This window comes from Lissotriton vulgaris, chromosome 6 (genome assembly GCF_964263255.1).
Source record: "Lissotriton vulgaris chromosome 6, aLisVul1.2, whole genome shotgun sequence".
Taxonomy (NCBI): Eukaryota; Metazoa; Chordata; class Amphibia; order Caudata; family Salamandridae; genus Lissotriton; species Lissotriton vulgaris.
The window spans coordinates 20,881,867-20,896,618 of NC_141694.1; the positions used below are offsets into that span (position 1 = coordinate 20,881,867).

A 14,752-nucleotide genomic window follows, 5' to 3' on the forward strand; every position below is an offset into this window, starting at 1 on the left:
TGGTATTCAAAGTGCATGTTTAACTGCATGTCAGAATTTTTTAATGAAATAGAAGAGGATTTGAGAAGACAAAGTGTGCCCTAATTTTTCTTTCTGCAGCACTAATCATAATTTCTATGGCAAAATGAACCCCCTCATGTTGTTCCTTTGCAAATTAAATGTTTTAAGTGTTACCACTTTATTCCAATCAAAATGGCTTCAGGTGTGCCATACTTTTGTCATTAGTAAGACTGTTAGAGCTCTAGTTCTTCTTTAGAACACTCTGGGGCATTCTGTCATTGGGCTATACTTGGGCTACATCTGGGTGATATTTGTGCTAAATTTGGGCTCTTTTGTCTCTGGTGGCCATCTTGGGAGACTTATTTGTTATGAAGTTTCCTAATTTCCTCATTTACTACAGTCTCCTCAGTAGGAAATACTTTCAGTTTTTTACTTTGATTCGATCAAGAAGGCATTCAGACGTGTCACACATTTGCCATAAACTCAGAATGTTAGCGCTCTAGTTGCTTATTAGATCACTGTAGTAAAACTACTGCTCACCAGGGAAGTCTGCTGTTGCTATTGAAAGTGCATGTTTCAGTCTGCATGTCAGAATTTTTTTATGAAATAGAAAATGATTTGAGAAGTCCCTCAAAATGTGCCCTAATTTTTCTTTTTACAGCACTAATATGGCAAAATGAATCACCTCTTTTTGTTCCTTTTTAAATTAAATGTTTTAATAGTTACCACTTTATTCCAATCAAGATGGCTTCAGGTGTGCCATACGTTTGTCATAAGTAGGACTGTTAGCACTCTAGTTGTTCTTTAGAACAGTCTGGGAAGTCGCAGTCGAACACAAAGGAATCAACTTACAGTCTCTGCCCTTGTTCGATATTCATGTTTTACTGAGAATGACAGACTTCATGACTGAGAAAAATAATGTGAATTTACAGAAAATATGCTCTAGCTGATAGACCTTCCAAACCTCTGTGGGAAAAGCATGGGAAAATAGTTTTCTCTCAAACATGATTCATGATATCCCAGCAGAAGGCTTTTTCACATGGGAAAATTACCTTAGAAAACACCACAATTCCTAAAATTAGTATGGTACCATCAACAAATGATTTATAATGTAACTAAAGTCCTAAAACCTTCTATTAACTGCAATGCTTTTTAATGAGGTGCTATCATGTATATTGGTCCCAAGATGGCTGCCAAAACTTCCTGGATGAAGTGCTGACAGTAATCAGATCTCACGATGAGATGTGGGGTTAGGCTCCACCCAGATATATATGTATTTTTTTCCTTTATTATCTAAAAAACTACTGAACAGATTTTTAACCATTTAACAAAAAGGCACGAATCTGAACCAAGGTCTACCTTTCTTCAAAATTTGGTGCAATTACGTTCAGCAGTTCGGGATATAGCTGCGATTAAAGGTTCCTATGGAAAATTGCATGGGGAAAACACATTTTGGGACCCCCCTTTTTTCTCAGCCCCCACTTGACGAATCACCCCAAGACTTTCAGGATAGGAGCTAACTAGAGCGCCCCACCAGTTTAAAAAATTTCTAGAAGATTCGTCTACCGGCGCCAAAGTTATTCCAAATAGAATGTTGCGGATTTCCTATGGAAAATAGGTCCTAACTATAACTACCTACTGGCGACCGCCAGTAGGTAATATATACATATATATATATATATATATATTCTGAAAAAAACAAAGGTTACAGGGACGATATGTTTAGGAAATAGTATTACAAAAACAACTTAGAAATTCACTGAAAACCCATATTTACTGGGATGTTATAGTTAGGCACTCAAAATGCACTGCCTACGACCTCACCTATTACATCACTCATGACATGGTCAGTGGAATCACTGATGACATCTCCAATGACATCACTGATTAAATTACCTGTGACATCATCCAATTAGTGTTTCATAAACGTTTTTGAGACTTGAAGAAATATACACAGTTACTTAAATTGCTATTCTTTTTGTGCAACTAATGAGTGATACTATTTTTAACATATGTTATCTTATCTATAATCCTGTTTTTAAAGAGGGTGTAGTATTTATCAGTGAACTAGCCACTAAACTGACACATGTGCCCTGCTGATGTATGTATATGGTAGTGCTTTGAGACAGTCCAAGCTGTTCATTGAGACTTCACTTCACAGTGATGACTGAGTACAGTGGCATGTTATGAAATACTGACCAGTTTCTTTTTTAACTCTCTCCTTTGTGATAAATGACTGTAGTAGTAGATTCCAATAAATGCATCTGATCACTAAGACCTTTCTCTAGGGTGATGGCTCAGTGTAGTAGGCATCTACAACAGATTGAGCTCTCTGCTCACACCTTATTCCAGGATGAAGAATAATATTACTCGTGGTTTGTGACACAGTGACCTGTTCACTAAAACCACTCTACTGGGTTTGTGTTTTAGTGGTTTGTGTAAAACTAACGTCTGCACTGAAACCTCTTTCCAGGTTGACAAAAGGAATTGTTGTGGTTTGGGATAGACTAGCCTGTATGGTTGACCATCTTACTATGGCCATTAGTGTTTAGAATAGTTGTTTACAAGAGATATAAATATTAGCTGGGAACTCTCTCCTGGGTGAGTGTAGTAGTTTATAAGGTTATAGCGAGGTTAATGTTAATGTTAATGCTAATGTTAAGCCGTACTTTTTGAGCGCACGGCTACCCCGAGAGGGTGTCCCGGCGCTTTAGCAAAGAGGCCTGAAAGAAACCATGAAACCAAAGGCAGACACGCTACAGTCACGATGATTACTTAGTGAAGAGCAAATTCTTCAGCTCCTTCCTAAAAGCTAGAAGGTTATTCGCTTTCCGGAGAGAAAGTGGGAACTCGTTCCACAAGCAAGCTGCCACATGTTGGAAGGATCGGCCGCCCATCCGGGCACGTTTGACCGCAGGCACCTCCATTTTGGCCAAGTCAGCTCACCGCAGCATCCTCCGTGGCACATAGAAAGCAATACGCTTCCTAAGATTGTTGGGACCAACAGAATGAAGGGCTTTAAACGCCAATGTGAGGAGTTTAAATCTGATTCTGCCAGAAATCGGTAGCCAGTGCAGCCTAGCTAGTAGCGATGAGGCACTGGCTCTCCTAGGCAGGCCAAAGATGGCTCTGGCCGCCGAATTCTGGACGATTTGCAGTCTGGATAAAAGATACTTTGGTAGGCCTGCAAAAAGCGCGTTTGCATAATCCAGACGAGATCCCACAAGCGCCTGGACTACATTCTTACGATACTGCAAGGAGAGCAGTGGGAGGAATTTCCTGAGCATCTTGAGGATGCCGAAACATTTCCCTGATAATCCCAGAATGTGTGGACGGAACGAGAGATCATCGTCGAACACAACTCCAAGATTTTTCACTTGAGAAGATGGTTTCTCGGGGGGGAACATGTCCTGGGGCCACCACGTCTTCCAACCAGGATCAGGGGCACAGCCGAAAAAAAGCAGCTCAGACTTGTCTGAGTTGCATTTAAGGCTGTGCCGCTGAAACCACGCAAAGACTGCGCTCAAGCAGTCTTTGACTCTGCCGCCGTCGAAGACCTCTCCCTTCCTGCAGGTGAACAGGAGCTGGGTGTCATCAGCGTATGAGATGACCCGGGCCCCAAACGCCTCCGCTACCTCCGCCAGAGGGGCCATATATATGTTAAAGATGGTGGGGCTCAGAATGGACCCTTGAGGCACCCCCACCTCCAGCGAAGGCATTTCTGCAGAGAACGGCGGGGCCCAGATCACCTGTCGGCGGTCGGCAAGAAAGGATTGGAACCAATCCAACACCATCCCCCGCAGACCTATCTCCCTGAGTCTTAAAAGGAGACCTGCGTGTGGGACGGTGTCGAAAGCCGCCGACAGGTCCAGCATGACTAACATAGCCTTTCCCCCCTGATCGAGCGTCTCCCTGATGGTGTTGGTTACCTCTACCAGAGCTGTCTCTGTGCTGTAATTCGCACGAAAACCAGACTGGCAGTCATGCAGCAGTTTGTTATTCTCAATAAAGGTGGTAAGAGTATGCTGAACATGTTTCTCCATCACCTTCGCCAGAGCAGGGAGGAGGGAGATCGGTCTATAGTTAGCCAGCTGCAGGGGATCTAGCAGAGGCTTTTTGATCAACGGCAGAATAAGTGCGTGTTTCCATTGTCGAGGAACCACCCCGGAGCTCAATGATAGATTAAGCAGGGGGTTCAGCAAGCTGTTCACAGCTGAAGCCACCCTGCCCAAACATTTCGCCGGACAGGCATCCAGAGGAGAGCCAGATTGCAAACGGGATAGCAGCTCGAGCGATGTTTCACAGGACAGCTGGGGAAAGACAGATAGTATGGGCCCGGACTCTGCCTGTAAGGAAGCTTTAAGCTTCAGATTACATCCTGAAGCAGCGGCATTAATTGAAGGATCCACAGACGGGAAAGAGTCCTGAATCTTTAAGATTTTAGCCACAAAAAAGTCTGCAAGCTGTCTAATCCATTCTTCCGTATGTGAATGTAAACGGGTGCCTGCGACGGGATTAACAAACTCCTTCACAATCCTAAATAGTTCCCGACTCGTATTATCGGCTTTGTCAATTCTCTGCTCGAGATAGTTCTTTTTAGCTACAGCAATCTGTTTATGGTATGTCTTTATGACATCGCGATATTTCGTTTTCTCCACCAGATCGTACTTGCGCCGCCAGCGCCTTTCCACCTTTTTACAATCTTGGCACATTATACGTAGTGTGGAAGAAAACTAAGGGGCGGAGTCATGATGGCGGGCTGTTCTAGCTGACTTCGGAGGGGCCAGCTCCTCAAATCTAGCCTGCATCCAATTCTGGACCACGGTTAGATCAGCTTCTAAGATCCCTGTCAGTTGACACGGATGTTGACAGAGAGCATCGGAGAGCATATCTGCTGTCACTAGGTGAAAAGCTCTAGATTGTCGGGTCCCTTCCTTCTGTGTTCTTTGTCTGGGCCTAGACTCATGCACTATGGCAAAGTTTATTAGATAATGGTCTGACCAAAGGACTGGGAGTGGTGGGGACACCTCAATAGGCACAGTGGAAAAGATAACATCTAGCGTGTGGCCTTTCACATGAGTGGGGCTGTCAATAAAAGAGGCTAGCCCCAGCAACGCCGTAATGTCTTGGAGTTTGGCGACTTCAGCATCGGTTAAAGAGTCCATGTGCAAATTTAAATCGCCTAATAGCAGGCAATGCGCCGAACGCATGCACGGTACAGATAGAGCCGTCTGTAAGTCCTCAAAAAAGGACCCGATAGGTCCAGGGGGTCTATAGAGGAGAATCCCTGTGCAGGTCTGAGAAGCCGATAGGCAGAGCGTGAAACCTAGGGCTTCACATCCAGCAATATTGTCCACCGAAAAGGAGGAACAGTCAAAGGCCTTGTCCACTATCAGGGCCACCCCGCCACCTCTCCCCTCAGTTCTATCTTTCCTTAGGATGGAGTAATTGGGCGGGAGAGCACATGCAATGTCAGGTTCCGAACCCACCCCCAACCAAGTCTCCGTTAAGAATAAGCATGGAGTTTTGGAATGCGCGAGAAGATCCCATATGTCCGAGGCATGACGAGGAAGGGACCTAGTATTCAACAGCGCGCAATGACAATGCAAAGGAGGGGCAGATAGAACACGACTTGGTGTAAACGTAGGGCGCCAGTCACACAAAGGACAGCCCTTGCCCAATCGGCGACCACCGGGGAAAATAATTTTACAGTCAGAGCGAGGAGGGCGCAGGGCTGACAAGGCAGCAGCGCTGTAGGAGATCATCCTGGAACAACAGGAAGACAGCCACAATGCACCAGATCAGCAGGGACCCAATAAAAGATGGAGGAGCCAAGAGCCAGAGTCCGGCCTCGTCCGCCTCCGAGACGCTGACGAGCGCAGACGGGCAGGACTCTGGCACGACTCAGGCGCAGGGAGGGCGCTCCGCTGCGCGTCACCGCTGCGCGCTGGAGGCGAGCATTAAATAGCGTTGTCTCGGCGTCCCAGGTGACCTGGACGCTCAAAGATGGCGCTCGCGCTTCCTCCCAAACAAAGATGGCGCTGAACCCGCAACCTTCCGGTAACCCGGACCCGCCAAACAGCGGTGGTGATTCCTGAATTACTGTGCAAGGTAGGGCCCAGAGCAGATTAAAAGCAGGGAAGAAGGCAAAAATAAAAATTACTGAAATCCAAAAAACGGGAAGTATTAAAAATTATGCTGGGCAGATAAGCGCGCGACCAGCGCGAACAGCAGCGAGGCACCAGAAAGATTCTTGGCCTCAGGAACACTAAGGTCTCTGATGTAAGTCTCTCACTGGTCTCCTTAATTTATAAAAAAAATTGTAAATGGTATTTCATGAAGTATATGTCATTGTATTCTATTGCATTGTTTTTTATAAAGCGTATGGCTACTCAACCGGGTATCCCAGTGCTGAAAGCAACCAACACCAGCCGATGTACGATAGTGAACCTTAGATTAGTGCAGGTATTAAATAAGGTTGGTTTTAAGAAGTTTCCTTAACCTGGCTTCCAACTATAGAAATCCCAGACCGGCAGGTAGATTGTTCCACAGTTTCGATACCAGGCACGCAATCGATCGGCCACTGTTAGGCCTAGCTTGTCCAGCGGGTCTATCCTCAGCCGTTTGGCTTTTTAGGCTTCTGTTTCTGACCTGTTGTTGGTTTTATGACTTTGGGCGCTTTACCGATGCTGATCAGTGCTAAAGTGCATATGCTCTCCCTGTAAATTGTATTTATGGATTGGTGATTCCATGATTGGCATGTTTGGTTTACTGGTAAACCCCTAGTACAGTGCACTTTGTGTGCACAGGGCTTGTAAATCAATGCTACTAGATGGCATGCAGCACTGATTGTGCCAACCACATGAGTAGCCTGTAAATGTAACTCAGACCTGCCACTGCAGTGTCTGCGCTCTGTTTGGTGCTGCTATGTCGACCTGGCAAGGCCATAACCTTCCGTTTCTTACATGTAAGACACCCATAAGTTTCAGCACTGATCCTACAGATTTGCCTCCTCCTTGGGTTCAGCACAGCTCCTAGACTATAAAAGCTGACCTGGTTGTGAAGATTATATGTCTGGCCACAGTTCACAATTAACAAATTATCCTACACTTCCCCACCCAGTATCTTATCTGACTTGGTTCAAAAGGCACATGCACCATGTGGCATGGTCATGCTATCTCTGGTCAGTATTCTAACTGTATTCTAACTGTTCTTCTTGTGTCAACTGAGCGCCAGATGATGTTAGCAAATCCAAGGTCAAAGTGTCAGTAATATTTTCAGATGACCTTGTCTCTCTGTATCTCTTTCAGGCTTTTTCAGTGAGGCTGTGCTCTGAGTAACTGCAGCTGTGCTGAGTTCACTTCTATTCCACACTTACAGCCTATGTGAAGTGATACATTTATAGACACAGTGAGGCTGCACCCATTCAACCCTCCATTAGGAAAAACTATACAAAGATACCTGGTATAGATACTGAATACGTAGGGTGAGGCAGGGACTTCTGGAGGCATCATCTACTTATTACTGTGTGAGTATAAGGAACCTGAACCTGGCCTGTGTTCCTGGGAAGACACATGAACTTTAAAACATTTGTTTTTTATATTTACCCAGATATTTAAACACAATACAATATATTATTAGATTTTTCAGAGTAAACAAGTTATTACATTCAAAGTAACAATATACATACATATATATGCTCAGTAGTAATATTTGATGTACTTTATACTTTAAAAGAATACAGCAAAGTTCTAGTTTGATTAAATGAGATACAGTGTAGAAGTTAATAAATAAATAAAAAAGGAATCCAGCTGGAGTATAAAATACACCTAGGCCTACACTGAAATAATTTATCCACCACAGAATCAAGAACGGTAAAATAAATATAATAGATCACAAACCTCTGGTGAAGAAGATGCAAAATACAAATATTATGTAAATAGCCTTCAGCTGCCTAACTTGACTAAGAGTTCATGTGTGTGTGTATTTGTATTTTGACATCCATTCTCTACAAGTTTTTTGGTCTTATAAGCTTTGGTTCTTCTTAGTGTGATATTAACTCTCAAAAAGTAGCCTAGTATGCTACATGCTCAGGAGCGCATACCCTAGCCTCACAATGGCTACAGTGTCGGTGGTGCTGGAGGGGTACAGAGCAGGAATATCGTCGTAAAAATATCGACTAACCTAAATATCGCTGCAAAAATATCTACAGGAAGAAATATCGATGACAAAAATATCGTCTGACCAGAATATCGACAGACAGGTAAGTAATATCGTTAACATTAATATAGTTGTAATGAATATCGTTTACAAAAACATAGTTTACAATAATATCGTTTTTTAAATAATTATAAGTAAAGTAGTGTTTTTAATGAATATTTGTAGTCAAAGTAGTATTTTTAGTAGTATATTATTATTTAATAATGTATTTTAAGTTGAATTTAGTATTAATAGTTCCGTAGCGGGTTGTGGGTTTATAGGGGAGTAGGGTGGGAAGTAATTTAAATATAATGAAATAATAGATTAATTAATGTTTTAAATGAATATAAATAGTGTAATAAATATTAGTTAATTAATTTCAATTAGTTAATTGAATAATAATTATGTAATTAATTATGTTAATTTTTAAATTAATTTTAGGTGTGTGTACAGGATTTTTTTAGTGAAAATGTTTTTGGGTAAAGGGGTATTTTTAGGGTTCAGGGTCAGTTTTCAGTTTTTGGGTAAAGGGGTATTTTTAGGGTCAGTTTTCAGTTTTTGGGTAAAGGGGTATTTTTAGGGTTCAGGGTCAGTTTTCTGTTTTTGGGTAAAGGGGTACTTTTAGGGTTCAGGGTCAGTTTTCAGGGTCAGTTTTCTGTTTTTGGGTAAAGGGGTATTTTTAGGGTTCAGGGTCAGTTTTCAGTTTTTGGGTAAAGGGGTATTTTTAGGGTTCAGGGTCAGTTTTCAGTTTTTGGGTAAAGGGGTATTTTTAGGGTTCAGGGTCAGTTTTCTGTTTTTGGGTAAAGGGGTATGTTTAGGGTTCAGGGTCAGTTTTCAGTTTTTGGGTAAAGGGGTATTTTTAGGATTCAGGGTCAGTTTTCAGTTTTTGGGTAAAGGGGTATTTTTAGGGTTCAGGGTCAGTTTTGGGTTTTTGGGTAAAAGGGTATTTTTAGGGTTCAGGGTCAGTTTTCAGTTCTTGGCTAAAGGGATATTTTTTGGGTTCAGGGTCAGTTTTCCATACTGTTGCACCCTCTGGAGTGGGAATAGTAATTTTTACTCCTACGCTATCAAATGTTTTAATTAGTAATATATTGTATATTTTAATTATATGTATGTATTATTGTTGTTATATAAAGTAATGTGTAAAATCAATTTATATGTCCACATTCATTAAGTTTATAATTAAAAAGTGTAGTAAATTTTCTTGAAATAGTTAAAAAATAAAAGTAATGTCATGTATTTTGTTATTAGTACTTATATTTATTTATTATTTAATGTAATTTTAAATATTTTAAAAAGTCGATATTTTTTTCATCTATATTAATTACAACAATATTTTGGAGTCGATATTTATGTACTTACCTGTTTAAGTATAGGGTGTCGATATTTTTGTAAACGATATTTTTACAACGATATTTATGTCAGCTATATTTTTGTAATCGATATTTTAACACCATACCGTGCTGGAGGGAGTAGAACAGGAGGGTATGCAGTAAGTGAAAGACAGTAAATGTCTGACTAACCTTAAACCTAAAGAGAGCTCTATAGTCTTTGGGGATATATATATACTGCATGACTGGTGACTGCTTCCCATTGTATCCAAGCATCACGTCAAACTCATTGTACATGCGAGGGATTTGAGAGAGCCCAGTCATAACACACTACATGTGGAAAAAGGGGGCAGATTTATCACAATGATCTATAACCCAAACTATAGAGCAACAGCCACGAACAGTTAGTTGTGTCCTAGCCTAATAATGAGGATTTGTGGAACATTAATTTGTATTGATAAACATTATCTGCGTCATCTTGCCTTTTTCCCAATGCCACACTTTGTCGTACACGGCAGCCATTTTAGATGCCTTGGTCAGACCCACTCTCTGCACGCCGCCGATCCCCAGCGCGGCTCCCCACCCTCGCAAGCATCTCCCCCACGCACTGGTCACCCCCGCTCTGTCTCTCTCTCATGCATGGGCCAAAATCCCTTCCCTGAGAATCACATCCCGTGCCTGCCCGACACCTCCCTTTCATCCTATTCACTATCGCACCCTCTGACACTCCTCTACCTCCGTGTCCGATTGTCCAGGCCGTTCCCAGGCTATCACCTAGCCCTGCGAATGCAGTTTATGGCCCCAACTGTAAAGAATTACCCCTCCTCAAAGGAGTTACAGTAGATCAAGGCTCCCACCCCATGAGATCCGTCACACCACACGCATTCCGGGAATCGGCAGAATGCCCTGCTGTTCCTGCCGTCTGATAACGATCCTGTATTGTGATTGGGGAGGGGATTCTCACTGTAAGGGCGTGTGGGAACGGGCCTGAAGCGGAAGATTCCGGGGATGTCTTTCATACTTCAAAGTACCTTTATTGCAATAAGGAATGTCTTCCTGCCATAAATGCGTGTATAAGAGGCCAGGCCTCAGAGATGCAGTTAGAGCACCTCGAGAAGTTTCCCTGTTGGTCTGATCTGATGTGTTCTCCTCCCGAGAGAATAAACCCTTGTTTCCTGCCTTCCAGTCTCCAGCGCCTGCCTCTTCATTGATTAATACTTTGTGGGTTAAGAGGCGACATCGCCGGGCAATACTTAGGGTTATTTCGTTCGTTGATTGCCTTCCTGCTTTACAGATTGTACGTGGCAACCACTTGAGGTGTACTCATAGAACTCAGAGGACGTCTGGAAGTCCTTGAGCTTGGCTAGCAACTACCTAAATCATGTAGAAAACCTGTCAATGAACATGTGATAGAAGTGTTAACCGCATGCGCGCTAGCGGGTTTTCCCGCTGCGCGCTGAAATTTCAAAAAATCCGCGATACGTGACAAAGCTAGCTCGTCATGCGCGCAGTGCAGGTAACGCCCATGACGAGCTGGCTTTGTCACCAGCATCGAAGGGGTTAAAGAAAGTGTTTAATCAAATTGATGAAATGAACAGCAGGCTGACTCATGATGAATGCACCATTGACTTCTGAATTTAAAGCCTTTGACCTTCTATTGCCTTTTTAAAAAGTCATCTCTTTGTTCTATAACCTCTACTAGTACCCAGGTGACAGGATAACTAATTCCACCATTCCCTGCAGTGTATACTGGTGTCTTCATGGTACAGCCACCCCATCACCCATCCTCCACACTTTATGGGGTTAATTCGATCACTCCCTATCCAGTTAGCTGCAATCAGACTACCCAGCTCTTCTCATAGTTCTCTGCACCACCAAGAATGTAATATGTTTTGGAAATGTCTCTCTTTTACTCCAACCTTAGAGAATTCTCTTGATCTACACATCTGCAATTCACAATGCAAGAACAGATTAAAGATCTGGTTGTTCCATGGTAAGTTAAAGTTCTCGCTCAACTCACTCAACTCACTGCATCGCTAAGGCCACTTGAAAAGCACTTGACATTTATCCTCGCAAGTGAAGCAACAAGACAAATGAATGAATCGTCACAGATGATCAGTTTCATGTATAATCACTATAGTTTAGTGCTAGACTCCACTCACCTCAATGTTTATGTTGGAGGGCAAGTGTGCCTGGCCGTTCATTGAAGAGCATCGAACCAAGACGGCGTGTGCTTCCTTCACCTTGCCTCTGGTCAATAGCCACCTCACAGACTCAGGAATCCACCTGTGGAATTAAGGAAACTGAAGTAACAGTGTTATAAAAAAAATCAATTTTAGTCCTGTGCTTAGCTCTCAGATCACCTGGTGCATTGTCCGTACGGAGATATAACCTTAATGATCTGTAAAGAACACTCCTTAGAAAATAATCAGCCCGTAATATTAAATGAACGAACATTAATTCATTTAGAAACAAGTCGACATTCTGAAACATAGGGCCTGATTACAATCTTGACGAACAGGGTTACTCTGTCACAAACACTACAGATATCTTGTCCGCCAAATTACGATTCCATTATATAATATGGAACTTGTAATATGGTGGATGGGATATCTGTCAAATTTGCGATGGAGTATCCTATTCGCCAAGATTGTAATCAGGCCCTTAATCATAATACCATTCTTCAATTTAATATTAAATGATTAGCACAGCAATGCATGTTTCACAACACTGTTGCTTCTTTAGGGCTGTTAAATGAAAACAACATAAGCCGTTACAAAAATCTCCATCATATATGAGAAATTACATTGAAAAAACAGTTACGTAATTGGACATAAATAATCATTTCTTACAACAACTAACCAATGATCAAATAATGATTGGTAATTATCCCTCTTGGTTACACTATTTATAATTTAAAGAGAAGCAAGTTGATAACATTGTCAATTTGAAAAAAGTCTCAAGAAGGCGTCACAAAGTGCTTCTTAAATTCCACCCAACTGTTCTTATGTTCATTTAATATGTTATTGAATTTAAAGGCATATTTAAACTAGAGAAATATCTAAATGTCCAATAAAAACTCCATATCAGTCCCCATTGTTTTGAAAAGAAATCACATTTCCATAGTATGATACAGTTCAATTCCCTGAAAAGAGTATTGTAAAATATTCCTGTCCATGAAATTAACTCTGGGTCAATACCCATTGGAAAACACACAGTCAATTCAATCAAACATAAGCCAAAATAGTGGCAGTAGCAAACGTCCAAAGTAAAAATCATTTATTCGTCATGTAATCAAAAACACTAGTATCACAGACTTGTCAGCATAAATTGTTCAATCCATTCCTGTACAATTTCAATAGTAAAAAATCTATACTCATCCAGAATACTTCAAATCAGAGCAGTAATTTCATTGATCTTTCAAATTTCATAACCCGAAATGTCTACAATAATAATATACCAAGGTCCAATGCATAATTATGTTTATAGTTATTTAAATTATTATTTCATCGGAAAAAAACATTTGATTTCTATTGTGGTGTTGAATAGTTAATCTGAGATGTATATTTTAAGTCACAAGTAAGTCATAATTTGCCCATTCCTGTTTCCTAATACCCAAATGTCTTGGATACAAAAAGAAAAATTACTCCATCCTGATATCAAACATTCCATGCAGCCCAACAATGTAATTAGTGGAAATTCATGCAACTGAATCAGTAGCTTTCCAAAATGTATAGCCTTTCCTTCCATAATGATCACCATTACCCAAAACTCTGCTTACCTTATAATCCTGAATTACAGATAATCTCTTTTTATCTAAAAGGTCTATCCATTTGGCATCATGTTAAGAGTATCTAAGCACGATAATGCAGTGAAAAAACTTGGAAATGTTTGCCCAAATTCCAAATTAAGAATCAAATTATTGACTGATAAACTACCATAGTTTTTAGTTCTTACCCAATAACAAAGCAAACATAAAATAAGGTCCCGATCCAACTACACCATAGTAAACCAAGCATCAGTACAAGCTGCCTTTTTTTGTCCGTTGTAATTTCCCCACCAAATGCGCACACTGTCTGACCCCATAAGAAAACTCACTCCATCTCTAGATGGTTAGCACTGCATCTCAGACCCCAAACAATTTCTCTACTCAAATATCAAAAGACCTCAACAAATATAATTAATAATCCATTACAAATCACATAAACTCAAATCAAAACAGTAATTTAAACTGGAAAATTCAAATGTCAATAAAATAATAAATACATTTAAAACAGAATATTCTACATTGGAATCCCATACCTCATGGGCATCATGGTAAAGTTCAATGCTTAATCACAGAAACCACTTTGACATTGATATTATACTGTCATTCATCATGAAATTATTATGATTAACAAAGATCATTCCTTAACTAACTACTTAATATAACTACAAAGATATCAGCAATGTACCACAAAAGACAACCCGTTTGATGTGAAAACATTTTATAAACCTTTCCTATCACCATTATCACAATTTAAATACCATGATTGTAACTGTTTCTTAAAACAATACATCAGCAATGGATCACAATAAACAAAACAAGTGTTGAAAATGTACTCATTACCAACCACTTATTTCTATATCATGAAACAATACAATCCAGAAGAAAAATAACTACAATTCTCCTTAAGTAAAACTTATAGTTCCCTGTCTGAATTCATACCAAATTCTAGTATTTTCATTTTGTTGATCCAAAAAGCCTCCCTTGCCTTTAACCTTTTTTCAACATTACCTCCTTTTCTACTTCCATTTAGGTCCACTGGAAGAGTGAGGTGTGGAATCACATTCCTGAATACGCAAGGTGACCATAAAACATATATCCTCCTGCTATGGGTCTACTCACTCACCATACGCTAATGATCCCCAAAATATAGGGGGATGTCACAGCGACGAGCAGCCAGCGCCAGTCCCGGATCAGGTACGCCACTAAAGGAAGAAGCATAAACCCAACGCTCCAGTACATGCTCATCAGGCACCCAATGAAGGTGCGGTGCTTCGTATCCACCCATTCCAAAGCTGGAAGATAAGAGACACTGATCAGACATTGAATATTGGTGGTCACACTGCAGCTCAAGCTTCTGTAACTAAATCATGGAGATACTTCATATACCAAGCTCTTCAGACCATCTTGGAGCTTTTCTTTTTTGTTTACCTTTTGAGTTAAAACCACAAACTAC

At 41.0% G+C, this 14,752-nt stretch overlaps 1 protein-coding gene across 1 annotated transcript in view; it reads right to left on the reverse strand.

Moving 5' to 3' along the window:
- Window positions 1-14,752, reverse strand: part of LOC147706718 (solute carrier family 22 member 7-like) — a 272,267-nt gene that overhangs the window by 153,260 nt on the left and 104,255 nt on the right. The window contains exons 4-5 of the mRNA XM_086925855.1: window positions 14,423-14,591; window positions 11,693-11,816 (exon numbers count right to left, since the gene is read on the reverse strand). Coding sequence (XP_086781981.1) covers window positions 11,693-11,816; window positions 14,423-14,591 — 293 coding nt within the window. The remainder of the gene's footprint in view (window positions 1-11,692; window positions 11,817-14,422; window positions 14,592-14,752) is intronic.